This window comes from Camelus ferus, chromosome 15 (assembly GCF_009834535.1).
Source record: "Camelus ferus isolate YT-003-E chromosome 15, BCGSAC_Cfer_1.0, whole genome shotgun sequence".
In the NCBI taxonomy this organism is placed as follows: domain Eukaryota; kingdom Metazoa; phylum Chordata; class Mammalia; order Artiodactyla; family Camelidae; genus Camelus; species Camelus ferus.
In genome coordinates this window covers 7,096,134-7,115,792 of record NC_045710.1, presented here as the reverse complement: position 1 = coordinate 7,115,792, position 19,659 = coordinate 7,096,134, and the positions used below count along the sequence as shown (strand labels likewise).

Genomic DNA, 19,659 nt, shown 5'->3' with positions numbered 1-19,659 from the left:
CCCCTCAGAGTCATCTGTGAGGACTGAAATCAACTTTTTCCAAACTCCTGTTAATGTTAATAAATCGACCTCTTCCCATGGATCATGTATGTTCTTCATGGTATCTAGAATGGTGAATCCTTTCCAGAAGATTTTTAGTTGACTTTTTCCAGATCCATCAGAGGAATTACTATCTATGGAGCTATAGCCTTACAAAATGTATTTCTTATTATTTAAGACTTGAAAGTCGAAATGACTCTTTGATCCATGGGCTGCAGAATGAATGTTGTGTTAGCAGGCATGAAACAACATTGATATCATCATACATCTCCATCAGAGCTCTTGGGTGACCAGATGCATTGTCAATGAGCAGTAATTAGAAAGGAATCTTTTTTTTTTTTTTTTCTGAGCATAGGTCTCAACAGTGGGCTTAAAATATTTAGTAAACCATGTTGTCAACAGATGTGCTGTTATCTAGGCTTTGTTGTTCCATTTATAGAGCACAGATGGAAGGTTTAGCATAATTCTTAAGGGCCCTAGGATTTTTGGAATGGTAAAGGAGCACTGACTTCAACTTAAAATCACCAACTGTGTTAGCCCCTAACATGAGAGTCAGCCTGTACTTTGAAGCTTTGAAACCAGGTTATTGACTTCTCCTTTCTAACTATGAAAGTCCTAGATGGCATCTTCTTCCAATATAAGGCTATTTCATCTACACTGAAGATCTGTTATTCAGTGTAAGCGCCTACATCAGCACTTGCTGCTTCACCTGCTCTTTCATGTTATGGAGAAAGTTCATGAGGGACCAGCTTTTTCTCCCAGCTTCAGACTCCTGCAGCTTCCTCACCTTTCTCAGCCTTCATAGAATTGAAGAGAGTTAGAGCCTTGCTCTGGATTAGCCTGTGGCTTGTGGGAACTTAGTGACTGTTTTGACCTATTCAGACCACTAAAACTTTCTCCATATTAGCAGTAAGGTGGTTTTACTTTCTTATCATTTGTATGTTCACTGGAGTAGCACTTAATTTCCTCCGAAAACTTTTCTTTGAATTCACAACTTGGCTGTTTGACTCAAGAGCCCTCACTTTTGGCCTTTCTTGGCTTTTATCATGCCTTTCTCACTAAGCTTAATCATTTCTAGCTTTTGCTTTAAAATGAGAGATGTGCAACTCTTCCTTTCACCTGAACACTTACAGGCCATTGTAGGGTTATTAATTGGCCTAATTTTGATATTGTTGTGTCTCAGGGAATAGAGAGGCCCGAAGTGGGGGAGACAGGGGACAGCTGGTCAGTGGAATAGCTGGAACACACACAGCATTTATTGATTGAGTTTGCTGTCTTATATGGGCATGGTTTGTGGTGCTTGAAAACAATTACTGATTATAGATCACTGTAGCATAAATACTAATACTAATACTAATAAATAAAGTGTGAAATATGCAAGAATTACCAAAATGTGACAATAGACATGAAATAAGCAAATGCTGCTGGAAAAATGGCACCAATAGACTTGCTTGACAAAGTGTCGCCACAAACCTTCAATTTGTAAAAATGTCGTTTCTGCAAATTGCAATAAATCTAAGCACAATAAAACAAGTTATGCCTGTAAAAAATGTTTTTTTACAGGGTAGTTTAGTGGTGGTAGTTGGAAATGGCTGGATTCTGAAACTGTCAGTAGGACTGATGTGATTTGCTGATTAGTTTTATGAGCTGTATGAAAAAAAGAGGAGCCAGAGGTTTTTAGCCAGAGCAGTTGGAAGAATGAAGATGCCATTTACTGAAATAGAGACGATTACAGGAGGAATAAATTTAGGGGGAAGATCTAGAGTTTAGTTTTGGACATCCTATTAGATACCTAATTATAAATGTTGTTATTTATTACCAGTAGATATTAACGATTATAATCATTCATTAGATATTTATTGGCTCTATGGTAGAGTTTGCTATTCTATATTCTAGGATTAAATGATGGTCAAAAACAGACACTGTCCTTGCCCTTACAGAATTAACAATCTAACGAAGAACATTAAGAATTGATCAAATAATCATATTATTGGTAGTTTTTCCCCTTAAAAAAACCCTTTTAAATAGATTACCTAAAAAGAAATAAGGATGACTTAACAAAATCACAAATATCCCTTGATACGTAAATTTATTAGGTTCTTATGTTCAGATTGTGAGGGATACAAGTACATACCTTACAGTTTTCTCACTTAATGACATTCTTAAAATTGGCTAGCTTAATTACATGAGGGAATGAAGCTTCATGAATTTAATTTTATTTAGATGAAATGAGGTAGCTGTGTATTGAATCTAGCATTTAAAGGTGTTGTTTCTTTCATGAAATGTTTAGGCTATTGGGAATGTTCTCTGTTTCTTTCATTAAAAATGTTTTTACTTTTTCTTAGTTAGCTAAGGATCATTTTTGTTTTGTAACTAAAGTCTTTAAGAATAGCATTATAGTATAATCTGTTCATCTTTTTCTCATAAAATTAAAGTATTAATTTTTCTGTTTTAAAAAATCAACAGGTTCGTCATAAGGCATCACAGAAAGTTTATGCTATGAAGCTTCTTAGTAAATTTGAAATGATAAAAAGATCAGATTCTGCTTTTTTCTGGGAAGAAAGAGATATTATGGCCTTTGCCAACAGTCCCTGGGTGGTTCAGGTAAGCATACTAATAACTATTATAATTTTATTTCCCTTCTTTGTAAGTGCTTATTACTGATTTTACATGCTAGAAATCCTGTCTCATTCACAAAATGACAATGCAGTTATTTTTAGTAAGATCTGATTTATTACACTTAATGTTCCAAAATATGATGTCATAAAAATTGGTGTATAGTAGCAAGAATTACTAGAAGCTTTCTCTTTTTTAATTCTTTTATAAAGAATTAGATTACCAGTATGCCATTGTTTCCTGCTTACTCTTGTGATTTATATAATAGGAGCAATAATAAGCCTATCTTGAAAAGGGGAAAAAAAACTTTAAAACTACATTAAAAATTTTGAAAATTATCCTGTAGTCCTTTATATATTATTACCTATGATGTAATAGGACAGTATTGAGATTCCTAATTCAAATAATTAAACAAACAGACAAATAAACAATCTCTTATTTGACTGTGAAGTTAGGAATTTATGGTTCTGTTTTGCCTCCATTTCAATTCTATTCCTCACTAGCTTTGCATCTCAAAAGTTTTTTTTGTACTGTTAGCTAATTCTGCAAACATTTTTGATCAAGTGTCATGAGTAAGACTGGATATATACCAAAGCATGTTCAGAACGCTTCAGTGATCCAGGAGTTTGTTACCATGTTTGAAGAAGATGATTTGTAGGTAAAAGATGTACCACATTGATGACTATGTTGCTTTTTTTATGTTGAGCATTAACCATCCTCCTCCTCCTTACCTTATTTTTTAAATGTAGCCAGTGAGTAGAAATTCTGATATGTGCAGCTAACGTTAAAATTTTTGTAGCAAATTATGTATCATGGTAATTTACCTGATTAAGAAATGATGGTAATTAATTAAATTATTAGTCCATTTTTAGCTTTAAATTGCTTTTGTAGTAACAGATTAATTGCCAATTCTAGTTTATCATTTTGTAGATTGGTGTTTTTAATCTTTAATTCTGCAGAGTGGACCTTTATAAAATGTTTATTTAGATAGAGTTAATGGGTTTATGGAAGCAAATCAACAGTGACACATTGTACACTTGAAAAAGTAACAGACTATAATCCGGGTTTTCATTTGTTTATCTCTGGTAAAGAAAATTCGATTCACCACTGTATTTATATGTATGAAATGTGTAACTTTTGGGGAAAACTTGTCAAAATAACTGACCTATTTCTATTTATTTATTTTATTATTCAGTGATTTTTGGCATATTTATAGAATTGTGCTGTCATCACTACTTCCTAATTATAGAACATTTTTATCACAAAAAGAGCCCCTGAACCAATTAGCAGTTATTCCCTAATCTTTCCTGCCCAGCGGCAACCACTAATCTGCTTTCTGTATCTGTGAATTTCCCTATTCTGGACGTTTCATTAAAATGAGATTGTACAATACGTGGTCTTTTGTGACATCTTCTTTTAGTTAGCATAATGTTTTCAACATTACTTTGTGTTATAGTATGTATCAATACTTCATTCCTTATTATGGCTGAATAATCTATTGTATGGACATACTACATTTAATGTATTTATCACTTAATGGACACTTGGGTTGTTTCTGCTTTTTGACTGTTGTAAATAATGTTGCTGTCAATTTTCTTTCATATGGATTTTGGCACATATGTTCACACATTTCTGCTAGGGATCTCTCTTGTAGTGACATTAATAGGTCACAGGAGATGCCTATAATCAATTTTAGAAGATTATTTTGAACAGTATTTCAAATCTCAGTTCTTATTTTTTTATTTTTTTATTGAGTTATAGTCAGTTTACAATGCTGTATCAATTTCTGGTGTACAGCACAATCAGTCCTTATTTTTTAATGGCTGTTTAATATTTAATTGTATGACAGCCCCTGTAATTTGTTACTATACTGTTGTTGAAAATAATTATTTCACTTTTCTTATATAAATTATGGTGTAGTATAAATCTTTGACCCATCTGTATTTTTAGATATATAGTCTTAGTGTGATTTGAATTCAATAGATGAATATTGGCACATTTTAAAAACTTCTTTAACTGATGGCAGGTTTGCTTTTATAAGCCGTCTATATATCAAGTTTGCTGTGTGTACTTTGCCTGTTTATAGTGTCCTTTTATGATAAACACTTCCCTGCTTTCTGTATAGTTTCATACATCCATTAAGTGTATTCTTAAATACTTTTAGTTTACTTTTAGCTTTTATAATATTTGAATTTAGATAATTTCTTTTAAGCCTCTCAATCTAGAGTCTCCATCTTCTGTTTTGTTTTTTTTTTCCTTTTGTCCCATTAGTTTATTTAAGAAATCTGTTTTTTTGGTTGATTTCATCCAGTAGTGTAGTTTTAACATGTTCTGCTCTCATTTATATTTTTCTAAGTTGGTGATTGAATATAGAGGCTCTGTCAAAATTGGACGTGATGATGGAGGGATGGCAGGACAACTTCATGGATAATGTTTTGTTCTATTAGGAGGCTCATGTCTGGCTGTTATTCTGTTATTTTACTAGCTATTTGTGCTCAATGTCTAAATCATTCATTTTTTAAGGATTGCAAAGTGGTGACATTCCAGTTCAATTATTTCTTCTTGATTATAGTGACTGGAATACTTCTATAAGGAGAAATATTCCCCCATTTACTAATTGGTTGTCCAGAGTAGTACAGGTCGCAGAGGAAGGACAGCTTTATTCGTTCCTTGTATTTACGAGTTTTCAAAATAAGGGATTAGTTACCTTTTATCCTCCAAAGGTGACCAGTTTGGGAGAAGTATCAGTTTGAACTCATGGACTTAAAACCTATTTGATGTGTTTCAGCCCTCTGAACATCTTACTGATGCTCAAATTGTGACACCTTTGGAAAGTGATCATGTTTAGGTTGGCTCTGAGTCCTTTTGATGTAGTCTTTGATAGCTAGCTTGCTCTCTGATACATGACAGTGTTCCAGACCTGTCTTGTACATTTTCTGTCCTTCACATGGAGTTAACTGACTTGTAGGTCCATCTTTTGTGCATCTGTGAATATTTCTTTAGAATAGATTCCTAGTACTGAAATTGTTGGGTCATATGGTATGCACATTGGACATTTTGAATGATAGTGCCAAATTGCTTTGTAAAAAAGGTTTTTACAAGTTCATGTTATGCTAATTGTCAAATAGATGTCTTAGTTTCAGCAAATACTGCAATTTTAAAATAAAAATTTTAAATTTTTATTAGTTGCATCCTTGAGAAATAAAATGTTATTGTGTTACATTTTTTATTATGGAGTTCATAATATTTTGCATGCTTATTAATAATTTGTATTCCTTGTCCATTGCTTATTCCATTTTCTAATACATTGTTTTGCTTTTATAAAAATTGGCTTGTTAGAATGCTAGTACATCCTGGATATTAATCCTTTGTTATATATGTTAGAAGTATATTCTCTTGGACTATTACTTGTCTGTCGTTTATTGAATTTTTAAATTTGGGTGTAGTCAAATCTATAGATTTTGTATTTTAATTTTCGTTGGGGGACATCTTCCCTATACCTAAGATTATTTAAGAAAATGATTATATTTTAACTTTTTTATATTTTTATTTTGGGAGTGGAGTTTTATTTCTAAATCACTAGGATTTTTTTTTTAATGAAGTAGGATTTGTTTTTCGCAAATGGGTAGCCAGTTTCCCCAATACCATTTGTAGAAAAACCCATTTTTTCCCCATGAAGTAAATGAAGAGTACTGCATATCATAGACTAAATTACCATATACACATGAATTTCTCTTTTCACTGTGTCCCGTTACTTTGATTTGTTATTGGTTTCTGCACTAAAATCATTGTTTAAATTTCTGTAGTTTTTCATTTATTTTGGTATCTGGTTGGACAAGTCTCCTCTCATTGGTCTCCTTTTATTTTTTTTGTGGCAACTCTTAAAATTTTTCTTTATGTGATTGGAATTAGCCTTTCATTCTTTTAAAAAATACAGTTAAAATTTTGAGTTGCATTGCTTTAATTGGTAGGGTTGTTTTGATTATTTCGGAATCTTAGGTCTTTCCATAACAGTGTTGTATAAAGCCTGTTCTTCAGAAAAAGCCACATTAATTTTTCTTCCAAAATAGGATGAGAAGAAACTTAGGCATAACAGTTTTTAAAATATGTAGATATTGCAAAATATAAAAAAATAGCATAGGCTTAGTCTTTCAGTATAACATTGAATAGTAGAAGGTTTTTGTTATTTTGCTTATCTTTTTCATTATTGTGTTAAACTTCATTGGGTGGAGCTCTAATATTTAACTGTTAAATGTGATGTTTGCTGAAGCTTTCTGGTTAAGACAGTAAAGAATTTTCCCTGCCCATCTATTCTTAGCTTACCAAATACTTTTTTAATCAGGAATGATCTTAAAGTATTGGGAATGTTTCCTTCAGCATCTTTTAAGGTGGTTTTCTTGTTTAATCTGTTACTATAGTACACTAAAAAAATAAATTGCAAGGTATTGTAAAATCTAAAGTAAATGATATTTCTGTGAAATTTTCAATAGAATACCAAATTTGATTTCCTTATATTTTAATTAATTATCCATCTATTTGCATAAATGACATTTGACTGACTATCTATCTCTCTAGTGGAGGTACTGAGGATTAAACCCAGGACCTCATGCATACTAAGCATGTGCTCTACCACTGAGCTTTCCGCTCCCCCAAACTTAATTTTTTTTAACATGGACTCTTCTGGTTGGTTTTCATCTCATGATGAGACCACCCTAACATACGTGGTTGAAAAGCACACCACCTTTTTTCTGAGCTTTGGTACATTTTATATAAAATAGAAACTATTCGTTCCATGAGGCTTCATTGAACTTGCTTGCAAATCTTTCAAGAAAAATTTCAATATATTTAATGATATACTTTTTAGTTTTTAAAATTTATCATGATAAATCTCACAGTAGAAAGAATGTTGGAATTCCCATGTATTGTTCACTCAGCTTCTACAGTTACCAACCATAACCAATCTTCTTTCAAGCACACCAGAAATTGGCAGACCTTTTTTGTAAAGAGTTAGATAGTAAATATTTTAGGCTTTTTGGTCCAAGAGGTGAAATCAAAGATATTATGTAGGTACTTATATAACAAATTCCTACAAAAATTTTATTGATGAAATTCAAAATATGATAATACAGTTTTGTTTTTTTTTTTAATACAGGTCTATTAGGGAGAAGAATGAACTTATTTTCTGGGACAGTAACATTTTGCTTAATTGAGGTTCACAATTAGTGTTTCCTATCAAAATTGATTGCCAATATTCTGTTAATATTGATGTGTAATAAGATTTTACATATTTATTTATCTTATCAGAAAATATCTTTTCACCCATCTAAGTACTGCCAAATACTATATCCAGCAGCAGATGATTTATTTTTTATCAATAGACTTTATTTTTAAAAACAGTTTAAAAAATTTACAGAAGAATTGAGCAGAGAGCAGGGAGCTCCCATATACCTGCTGTACAGTGTCCCATATTACTAACGTCTCACTTTAGTGAGGTACATCTGTTACAAGGATTGAAGCAATAGTGATACATTATTATTAACTAAAGTCCATGATTTATTCAGATTTTTTAGTTTTTACCTAATGTTCTTTTTCTGTTCCAGGATCCCATCAAAGATAGTATGTTACATTTAGTTACCATTGCTTCTTAGGCTCCTCTATGACAGTTTCTCAGACTTTCCTTTTTTTGATGACCTTTACAGCTTTGAGGATTACTTGCCAGTTATAGGATATGTAATCCTCTGCTATTGGAGTATGTCTGATGTTTTTCTCATTATTTAGACTAGGGTTATAGGTTTTTGAGAGAAAGACTACAGAGGTAAAGTGCCATTTTCATCACATCATATCAAGGGTATATACTAATATATCATTTGGGACTATTGATGTTGACCTTGAGTGTATAATTTTGATTGAGCATATTTATCAGTTGGAAGGTGTTTGAAGAATTCTGGTAAATTCTTCTCTTGATATTTGCCTTTTTAGCACTGTCATTACATTGCTGGTTATTCAGTTCCAATTGAAGGTTAGGTAGAAGCTTCTCAGTTGCAAAGTTTAAATTGATTTTTTTTATGGATATTTCCTTTGCACTTACATTTTTGTCCAAAAAATGCTGCTGGAACTGTGGGACTGTGGTTTGAGATCAGAAAATATATGCACTGCAAATCTGTGTAGGAATGGAGATCTCACTTATTTTGATTTTGATAGTGTGGGAACAAAAGTATATAAAGTAGCTTGATGTTAGTCATCATAAAGATGATTGTGTCATAGAGTAAGTTTTGCATTTAATGCTATTTTCCCTTGTCATTTTAGGTTGTTTAAGAAACATTATGATGTCTGCAGCTAAAGCTGATTTCCAGAGCTATTCAGTGTTCTGTCATAGTGGTTGAGGGTGGTTCTTCTTGATCAGACAAATTTCAGTCTCAGCTCTGAACTCAAGTAGTTGCAGTAAAACTTTACCACTGCTAAGCTATTGAACTACTATGTAGTAGAGTTAGTCAAGATATTCCACTTCTTTTTCTGACAGAAGTTCACAGAACTGATGGTGATGGTGAAGTCCACAAGAGCAGATAACACCATCAGTACTATTTATTTATTAACACATTAAATTCAGGTATATTTTCCATAGTGTACCTATTGATCAATATTCAGAGACTAACCATAGACTTTAAACATCATACATTTTCACAAGCTTTGGAAATTTGTCCAACTAAACCTTTTTCTGTTCCACATATATTTTTACTACAATCTGCTGTAAACACACTTTAGCAGATTCTACTTCAGATTGCACTGAATTAATGTTTGCTTAACTTCTTTTGAAATATTTTTGTCTGTAGTTGATCTATGTGAACTGTTTGTAGAGGCTAATTCTTTATTCATCATCAAATTTGGCACTGACTCCTCCCACAACCTAACTACTGCATAATATTAATAACATCTGCTGACTCAAGAGTCAAGGAAAACCACTTGAAATCGTTTGCCTTGCTTTAAAATTGACTGTTAAAAATATTGCTTCCAAATTTTCTGTAGACACACTTTTTCAGCTGATGCAAACCAAACAATTTAATTACTCACCATTGGTAAATGGCTTTTCTTGCTTGCCTAACAAATAAGCCATCTGGAAACTTTCTTTGGTTTCAGTCTTATACACATTTAGTAAATTTTAATATTTTACCACACTTAATTTTAATGTTTTAATTTTGAAGTACTAAAACATTTTTTTCTCCTATCCAATCTTTTCTATCTCCTTCTCTTCCTTCTGAGAGATAACTGCTATCCTAAAATTAATGTGCCCTTCTTGTGCTTAAATCTCTCCTTCCTTCCTCCCCAACTAGATTGTCTACCAATCTTTTAATTTTTCATGTGATTGTTGACTGATTCAAGTTTTCATTTATTTCTTGAGTCAGTTATACTTTCTGTGACTGTATCTGTCTTCTCTTTCACTTTTCTGTTAGAGTATTTGTAAACATTTTGGTCTTAACATGTCTTCTGTTTTATTTACAAAATATACCTTTTTTTAACTTTCTTTTTGTTTTGTGTTATAAAAAATTCCCAACTCCTGTTTCCTTTGGTTTTATTTTGTTCTTTTCCAGTTTCTTTATCTGTCTTTTATTGTCAGTCCTTATTTTCCAATACACATATCTCTATTTGAATATTGGATAATGAGAGGATAAGGAGAGATACCTGTAAATGCATTTGAATTTATAAATTTTCCTTTGAGTTTTGCTTTAATGTTCTTAAATGGTTTTATTTGTGGCCTACACAGAAAAGTATATAAACAAGCTGCAGAATGATTTATTGCAAAGCAAACACCTGTGTATTCACAACTCAGGTCAAAAAACAAACACTGCTAGTATGTACTCTGTCAGTTTCCTTGTGCCCTTTCCCAATCACTACCTCCATGTGTTCCCCCAAAGTAACCATTCTTTTGACTTTATTAGTAATTATTTCCTTGCTTTTCTTTCTTGTTTACCACCTAAACAAGCACTCAGAAACAATAGTTTTCCTGTTTGTTGAACTTTATATAAGTGAAATAATTGAATATCTCTTCTTTTGTATCTGGCTTTTTTGTTCAGCCTTATGTTGGCATGATTCAGGTTGCTACAGTTTATTAATTTTATTGCTGTATTTTGTTCTATTGTATGTACATACCACAATTTATGTTTTCAAATTTTTGTTTGTTATAACTAATGTTGTAAATATTCTTGTACTTATTTCTGTTGGGTATATTCCTAGAAGTGGCATTTTTGGATACTTATAATCAGTATTAGGAGGTGGTTTTCCCCCCGTTTTCCCGTGTGGTAATAGAGTTTAGTTTATAAGTTCCATTTGTCTCACAGCCTTACCAACCCTTGGTATTGTCAGTTTTTAAATTTTTGGTAATTTTTGCGTATGCGAAGTAGTGCCTCACAGTGGTTTAAATTTACCTTTCTCTAATGAGATTTAATACCTTTTCATATTTGAATATCCTCTTTTGTGAAATGCCTGTTTAAGTCTCTTGTTCATTTTCCCATTAGGCTGTCAGTTGAAAAACATGATTTGTAGGAATTGTTTTTATTTTGAATATGAACCTTGACTGGCTATATGTGTTATAAATATCTTCTAAACTGTGACTTTCCCCTTTTTGTTTTCACATTTGAAACAATCACAAACTTACAGGAAATTTGGAGATAAAGTACAAAGGACTGTCTCTGAACCATTTGAGAGTGAGTTGTTGAACTGATGCCTTATAACCCTCCCAATATTAAGTGTGTATTTCCTATAAGCATTCTCCTTCATAGCCACAACATTCTTCAAAATGAGGAAGTAAACATTGATACATTGCTGATTAATCCTCATGTCCCATCCAGGCTTCATTGGTTATCCCAGTAATGTCTTTTATATCAGGAGGATCCAGTTTCAAGTCATATTGCATTTGTTATATCTATTTTCTTTCCATTTTGGGCATTTTCTCAATCTTCCCTTGACTTTCATGACCATGACACTTTTGAAGCTTATAGGCCAGTTATTTTGTAGAATATCCCCCAGTTGAGATTGTCATGTTTCCTTATGATTAGATTCAATTTATATATCTTTATTAGTAACACAGAAAAGTGATGCTGGATTTTCACTGAATTCTCTCAGGTAGCTCAGTTAACTATACTGGGTCTCATTACAGATCATATTCACATTGATCACATGTTAAAGGTGGGAAATTCTTCTTCTACCCTGCTGTGATTTTGTGAGGAGGTAACTTTGAAACTATGTAAATATCCCATTCTTCATCAGATGTTATAGTTATGTTTATCTGTATAAACTAATGATTTCCTGTTTTATTCAAACAATATAATCTATTATTATCATTATTTATTTGGATACTCAAAATGCCCTGATTTAGCCATTGAGACCTTGTTCAGATTTGCTTCTTTGTCCTTTTGGCTTGCTGTGATTATGCTTTGAGCATTCTAGCACACCAGCGTGTTCTGAGTTTACTTTTTACTTGTTCTGCCCTCTCCATGGAATCCAGCCTTTCTGTAAGGGGCACTGGTTCCTTTTGGTTGAACACAATATTTAGCAGCCAAGAGCTTGTTGTTAAGGGTGTTCATGGCTGTTGGGATGTCATTGCTCCCAGGTATTCTCAGTGGATTGAGCCTCTGTATAGACACACACAGACATTTATAGCTGTATTTTTTCCTATGTCTAATACATATTGAAAACCACAAGTTTGCACTGATACTTCACCGTCTAATTCCATAGGGTTCACTCTAGTTTTATTTCTGTCTGTATTTGTCACTTTTTCCTCCCAACTGTGGGAAACTAGGCTTCTAGTATCTTTAATATATTTAAATAATTGATCAGCCCACTTGGGTGCAGCTTGCATAACCAATCTTTATCTTTGCTGCCCCTGTCTCCTCCCTCTATGACCCACCCTCCTTTCTGTGCTTGGGCTCTGATTCTCCATCCTTGGATGTCTCTCCCCTCCTTGTCCCTTTTGGGCTCTGATATCCCATGCCAGACTTCCCCTCTGCCTGGATGTCCTTATCACCTTTCCTGGGCCTTGAACTCCATGACAGCCGTTCTCAGGCATGAGTATTCTTCTTTACTCTTTTAAACTCCAATACCCTGGGTGAGACTTGTCTCTTGACTCCTTTAATAATGTGTTTTGATGAATAGAAATTCATAATTCTAATGTAGTACATTTTTATCAAACTTTTATGATTAATGCCTTTTTGTGTTCATCTAAGAAATTTTTTCCTAACTTGATCTTGATGAAGATATTCCATTGTTATCTTTTTGACTTTTTATTTTTTGCCTATGATGAACACAGAATTGACTTTTTTAAAATGGAGTCTTACTTAAGGATTTTGTTTTGTTTCCATGTGAATATCCAGATGTTCCAACATTACATATTGAAAAAAACTTTCCTTTCCCCACCGGTATAATTTGCTTCTTTTTGTTGTAATACCGTTTTCCATGTGTGCATGGGTCTGTTTGGAGGTTTTCTATTCTGTTTAGTTGTTTTGTCTCCTGTTGCCACTAGAACCACAGTGTTTTAATTAGCTCTGCTCTGTTTAACTTGCTTAATAGTGATTGAGCTACTTACAGCTATGGGCTTATAGATTTTATCAAGTTTGGGAAAATTTTGGCCATTATTTTCGCAAATATTTTTTCTGTCTCACTTCCTATCCCTTTACCCCCCAACCGCTTTCTCAGACTCAAGTTACACATATGTAATTTACTTGATGTTGTCCCAGAGGTAACTGGTATTCTATTTGTTTTTTCCCCCAGTCTGTTTTTGCTTTTGTTTTTCAGGTGTGCCTCATTTTGTATAGTTTTTATGCTATGTCTTTAAGTTCACTGACCTTTTTTTCTATACTGTTCTGTCTAACTTTAATCCCATCCTATCTGGCTTCCTTCTACAAAATTGTTTTGAGATTTATCCATGATGCATTCCTTCTTATTGCTGAATAGTATTCCATTGTATGGATATATGACAGTTTATCTGTTCATCTGTTCATGGACATTTGGTTTGTTTTCAATTTTTGTCTGTTACAACTAAAGCTGCATTATTAAATTATTTGCCATCAATTTGTATAATTCAGTGATTTTTTTAAAGGAAACTTACAGAGTTGTGGAACCATCACTAAAATCTGATTTTTGAAACATTTTCATCATCCTGAAATGATCACTTACACCCACTTACAGTCATTTCCCATTCCCCTGCCAGCCCAGGCAACCACTGCTGTGCTTTCTGTCTCTATTGATTTGCCTTTTCTGGACATTTCAGGTAAATGGAATCATAAGTATGTTGACTTTTGGATCTGATCTCCTTCCCTTAGCATATTGTTTTTAAACTTTATGCACATTGTACATGTTTAGTACTTCATTTCTTTTTAGTGCTGAAGAGCATAGCATATTATATGGTGTGATTTAAACAGGAATATATTTGGTCTTTGCCCCCAGTTCTTAGCACAGAGCTTCAAAAGCTCTAGAATTTCCTGAGTAATAAGGTTGTCTTTGTTACGCTAATAAGGCAACTCCTGGCAGCCTTTTGATAACTGTGGGAGGGGGACTGATCACCAGAAAGAATGAACACATGATTAGAGGATTGGGGCTTTCATGCTTCCAACCTTCAGGGACTGGAAGGGGACTGGAAATTGAATTTAATCATATGGCCAATGATTTAATTAATCATGCCTATGTAATGAGACCCTAATAAAAACTGGAGGTTGACACTGAGTGGAGCTTCTTGGTTGGTGAACACTTGATGTACTGGGAGGGTCATGCACCTTGATTCCACAAGAAGGTGCAGAAGCTCTCTTTCCTCCCAGACCTCACCCTGTCTGTATCCTTTACAATAAAACTGTGATCATATGTGTAGTGCTTTCCTGAGTTCTATGGATCATCCTAGTGAATTATTGAGACCAAGTGGGTCATGGGAACTCCTAAATTTGTAGTTAGTTAATCAGAAATGCTGGTGGCATGGGGACTCCCAAAGTGCCAAAGTGAGGGCAGTCTTGGGGGATCTGATGCTAACTCTAGGTGCTTAACATTAGAATTATATTGTAGTATCCCCAGTTGGGGTGGAAACAGAGAATATGGATATACCTCATTTTGTTTGCCCACTTACCTACCAATTGGTGGACATTTGAATTGTTTACACTGGGGCTGCTATAAATAATGAATAATGTTGCTATGAACACTTGCACACAAGTCTTTTGTGGGCATACTTCATTTCTCTTGGGTAGATACCTGGGAGTGGAATCCTTAGTTATTTGTTAAATTTATGTTTAACTTTTTAAGAAATTGCCAAATGTTTCCCAAAGTATCTGTGCCATTTTACGTTCTCATCAGTGTATATGAGGTTCTAGTTTCTCCACATTCTTGCCGACACTTGATAGTTTCTGTCCTTTTTATTATAGCCATTCTGGTGGGTATCAAATAGTGTCTCATTGTGGTTTTAATTTGCATTTTCTTAATGTCTAGTGATAGTGAGGGTCTTTTCATGTTCTTATTGACCACTCATATATCTTGTTTGGTGAAATGTCTGTTCAGATTTTTGCCCTTTAAAAAAATGTTATTCATCTTATTGAGTTGTAGGGGTCCTTTATATAGTCTAGATACTTTATCACATATACCGCTTGTTAATATTTCTTCCCAATCTGTGATTTGTCTTTTAATTTTTTAATAGTCTCTTTTAAAGCCAGAAAATTTTTATTCTGATGAAATTTTTTGTGTCAGTTTAATTTTTGAGTATGCTGTGAAGTAAAGGTATAAAAATGTTCATTTTTTTGCCTGTGAATATCCAGTTGTTCAAGCACCATTGGTTGAAAAGATTTTTCTTTCTCCCAGTAAATTGCTCTGGCACCATTGTTTTCAGAAAAAAATCTATTGGCTGTAAATATAAGGGTTATTTCTCGGCTTCAATTCTGTTCCATTGATCTGTATGTCTATCCCTATAGTATACCAATACTGCCTTGGTAACAGCTGTTTTGTAGTGGGTTTTGAAATTGGGAAATATCCTGCTTTGTTCCATTTCAAGATTGTTTTGGCTTTTTTGGATTCTTTGCATTTCCATGTAAATTTTTGGATTAGTTTGTTGATTTCTGGGAAAAACTTGCTAGGATTTAGTTTGCATTGATTCTACTGATCAATTGGAGAATTGCAGTCTTTGTAACAATTGTCTTTCTGTCTAGGAACATGGGTGTCTCCATTTATAAATACTTTTTCTTTTATCATTTATTGTTGGTAGCATTACACACACACACACACACACACACACACACACACACTTTCTCAATTTGGTAACCAGCTTTATATTACATTTTCATCCCTTCTTTGCGTGTCACTACTTTCCATTTTAAAATTATTCTGATTTTGGCTTGCCTCTCCAAGTATTTAATTTTGTGTCAGTAATTGTATTTAATAAGTTTTTCTAGATTCTTTGCCTCTTTTTCAGTGTCTCACATAATCCTCTTACTTGATTTGTTTATTTTTGTCTTAACTGTATACTTAAACAATTCTTACAGAAGTGGTTTGTTACAAGATTTCTAAGAATTTGCATGATGTAATACATATTTATTTTAGCCATATTACTAGTTTTTTAGACTGCTATATTCTAGGATCAAAATTATTTTCCCTCAAAACTTTGAAGATATAACTCTGCTGTTTTGTTGTGTTGGTTGAGAAGTTTGTTGACAATGTGATTTATTTTATGTTTTTGTACATAAAATAGCTTTTGTCTTTGGAAACTTTAGGATTTTTCTGTTGGATTTCTGAGAGTTTAGAACTGACTGTCTTAGTTTCCCTCTGTTTCATTTGAGATCCTTTCAATCTTAGATTTTTTTTTTTACTTCATTCATTTGTAGAATTTTTAATTTACTATTTCTTTCATTTTTTTTTTCCTTCTGCTTTATGTTTTCTTCCAGACTGCTTTCGATAGATGTTGGAGCTTTGCTAATTTTGCTGTTTTTCATCTCTGAATCCTCTAATATGTTCAAGGAAAGTTAGTTTGCTCAATTTTCTAGCTCAGTGATTGTTTGTCTCTTATCAGTCGTATTTAATTACAAAGCTTCAGATTTTTTCCGTATCAGCCTGTTGTTTAATTGATGTGACTTGTTACTGTTTTGAGGGTATTGATTCATATATGTAAACCTGTTCTTGCTTTGTCCTATTTAAGCATTTCCTTGGCTGTTAATTTTCTGTTTCTTGAATTGCTTTGCCTCTATTTCATGGTACTGATTTTTCTGAAATGTTGATTCTTGGTTTTCTATCTCTTTCTTGTTTGTTTGTGGAAATCTTTTCTGTTGGCATTGTTTCCTTTTAGGAGGGGTGGGTCATGTTGTTGGGTGAAATGTACAGATACCTTTCCTTCTGAATTTGTGGTTTCTCTGGTCTCTCAGGCGTCAGTAGCAACCTAGCTTGCTGTCTTATTTCTCTGGTCCCAATGGCATTGCTTTAGTCTGGGTGCAGGTAACACTGCCACTTACTGCTTATTATAAGCAGGATGGTGGGGAAGGGAAGAGAGAAGGCCCCGTTCCTGACCTATTGATGCTGGTATCTTAGTTGCCTCCTCAGTTCTCTTCTGTGAGAGTTGTGTGCAATAATTTGTTATGTTTTCAGAAAGTTGGGCTTTTTTTTTTTATTATGGACTCTTTTGTCATTCTTGTACCTTTTATGTTCCTCATTCAATTTCTCTTTTAAAATATTTCTACTTAAGTAGATTCCTATATTCTCCAAGAGGGGAAATGATTCATTTTATGTATATTTTGTTACTAAGCATGAAGAAGATACCCTGTATAAAAGTTTTGCCTGATAACTGGTTTTCCACTAACGATGTCCAAATCTAAAAATCAAAGATTTCATAAAGTTCAACTCTGTTTTGGTTAGACAATAATTTGTCTTTTTCAATAGTAACAATTTTTGGGTTTTGCTCTATTTATGATTTTGACTTTCTTTCTTCTTTTTAAATTTTTTTCTTCTTGTTTTGTTTTCCAGCTCTTTTGTGCCTTTCAGGATGATAAATATCTGTACATGGTAATGGAGTACATGCCTGGTGGAGACCTTGTAAACCTTATGAGTAACTATGATGTACCTGAAAAGTGGGCCAAATTTTATACTGCTGAAGTGGTTCTTGCTTTGGATGCCATACACTCCATGGGTTTAATTCACAGAGATGTGAAGCCTGACAATATGCTCTTGGATAAACACGGACATCTAAAATTAGCAGATTTTGGCACATGTATGAAGATGGATGAAGTAAGTAACAAGCAAGTAAAAAAGAATGCTAGTGTTTTGAGGGACAAAAATAAAAGGAACACTTCCAATCTGGACTTTATAGTTTTAAACAAAGATAAATTTAGTTTTGCTAACTGTAATGACTCAAACAAGTAGTAAAATATCCAAATTAAAACATTTCCTTTAGTAATCATTCATCTACTGTAGACTGCTTTATTTGTAGATTTGTTAAATCCAAGAGAAATAAGAAAGAACTCAGATAACTTAAATAGTTATCTTCCTCATCTTGACAAGCATTTGCTACCAATCAAAACTAGTTTATGATTATAATGATCTAGGTGAAGAAGTAGGACACGAAATATAAATTAAGGTCCATGGGTATTTCCATTACCATTATCATTTCTGTATTTTTCCTTTGAAAAGAGAGATAAGGTATAAATTTCCCAACTCCTACCAACCCCATCTGCATCAGCCATATAGAATAAATTTGAAGGCATTATCTGTTGTGGTGTTTTTACCTGTTGAACAATTCATGCTATGATTAATAGATTCAGTAGCATTAACCTCTTAGCTAATTATGATGTTGATTTTGTTACAAAATTTTTATCTCTTGTCTTTTCCTCTGTACGTGTACTTAATTCCTGGCAGTAATTCCTGATGGAGATGGCTCATGTTTTATTTCCTATGTATTCTTATTAGTTATCCTGTTAAGATGTTTATTTTGAATTAAACTGATTTTCTTTTCTCTGTACTTCTTAATTTATGCCATCTGTATGATGCTCACTTTCATTGATTGTCCTGCCATCATCAGCGATCTGTATGCTTACAAGCTCAGCTCAGATTTTTACCTCATATGGAAAGTTCTCCCTGATAATCTAACTTGACCAATCACTCTTCTGTCACAGTGTCTGCAATGGCCTTAGTTATCTAGAATTTGTGCTGTACTTACAAGCCGCTTTCATCTGTCTGGGTTTGTGTGTCCCGTCCGCCCAGCTAAAACTTAGCGTCCTTTTGGTTCTTTGGCCTTTTTCACAGGGTGTTATTATGTCTGTTCTTCATACATTAATCAATGTTTAGTAGTTGGAGTATCTGTACTCAAAGCTCCCTCTTGTGGTATTTATCATAATATGAAGTGATTAATTTGAAGATAAATATGAAATTATCTTTAATAAGTATGAAATATGAGGTAATTTTCTAATACAATGCTAAACTTTTTTATCTCTGTTGTACATAATCAATGATGTTTATATGCTCACTTCCATGAGTGTATTCTAATTTTAATCAAACCAGAAACCTTTAGGAGGGTGCAGAGAAATCATACCACTTGTTTTTAAGGTGAGTAAAAGTGATTTATGGAAAGAAAGGTGTAGAGTGTGAGAGCAGAAGAGTAGGTTAGAATATGGGATTTACAGAATAGTTCTACAAGCACATAAGCGAATACTAAATTAAGCTATTTAAATATCTGAAATTGTCTCTTAATAAGGCAAAATAAAATGTAGCATACATAATTTTGTTTACTATTTTTAATTCAAGTACACATGGTTGAGTTAATTATGCTCTTTGGCTCATAGCTTATTGTCATTAGTAGTTTACACAAAGGCCCCAATTTTTTCAAAATTATATTTTCTCCCTTTCAGTTTCTGTCTTAATCTCTGTCCCTAATACACAGCTACTGTAATGTGGTTACTGTAAGCTCTTGCAGACTGTTAGTATAGTTTACATATGTATAAATAATATAGTGGATGGTTGTCACTTTGTTTACCTTTTTGACTCAACGCTGTTTTATAGCTCTTC

At 33.2% G+C, this 19,659-nt stretch overlaps 1 protein-coding gene across 9 annotated transcripts in view; it reads left to right on the top strand.

The window, feature by feature from the left end:
* ROCK2 (Rho associated coiled-coil containing protein kinase 2) overlaps window positions 1-19,659 on the top strand; it is a 123,896-nt gene that overhangs the window by 55,266 nt on the left and 48,971 nt on the right. For all 9 annotated transcript variants that reach the window (XR_004326118.1, XM_032497032.1, XM_032497031.1 and 6 more), the window contains exons 4-5: window positions 2,506-2,643; window positions 17,626-17,886. Coding sequence is in view for 8 of the 9 variants with exons in the window: in XM_032497032.1 (XP_032352923.1) it covers window positions 2,506-2,643; window positions 17,626-17,886 (399 nt within the window). In the remaining variant the exon portion in view is untranslated. The remainder of the gene's footprint in view (window positions 1-2,505; window positions 2,644-17,625; window positions 17,887-19,659) is intronic.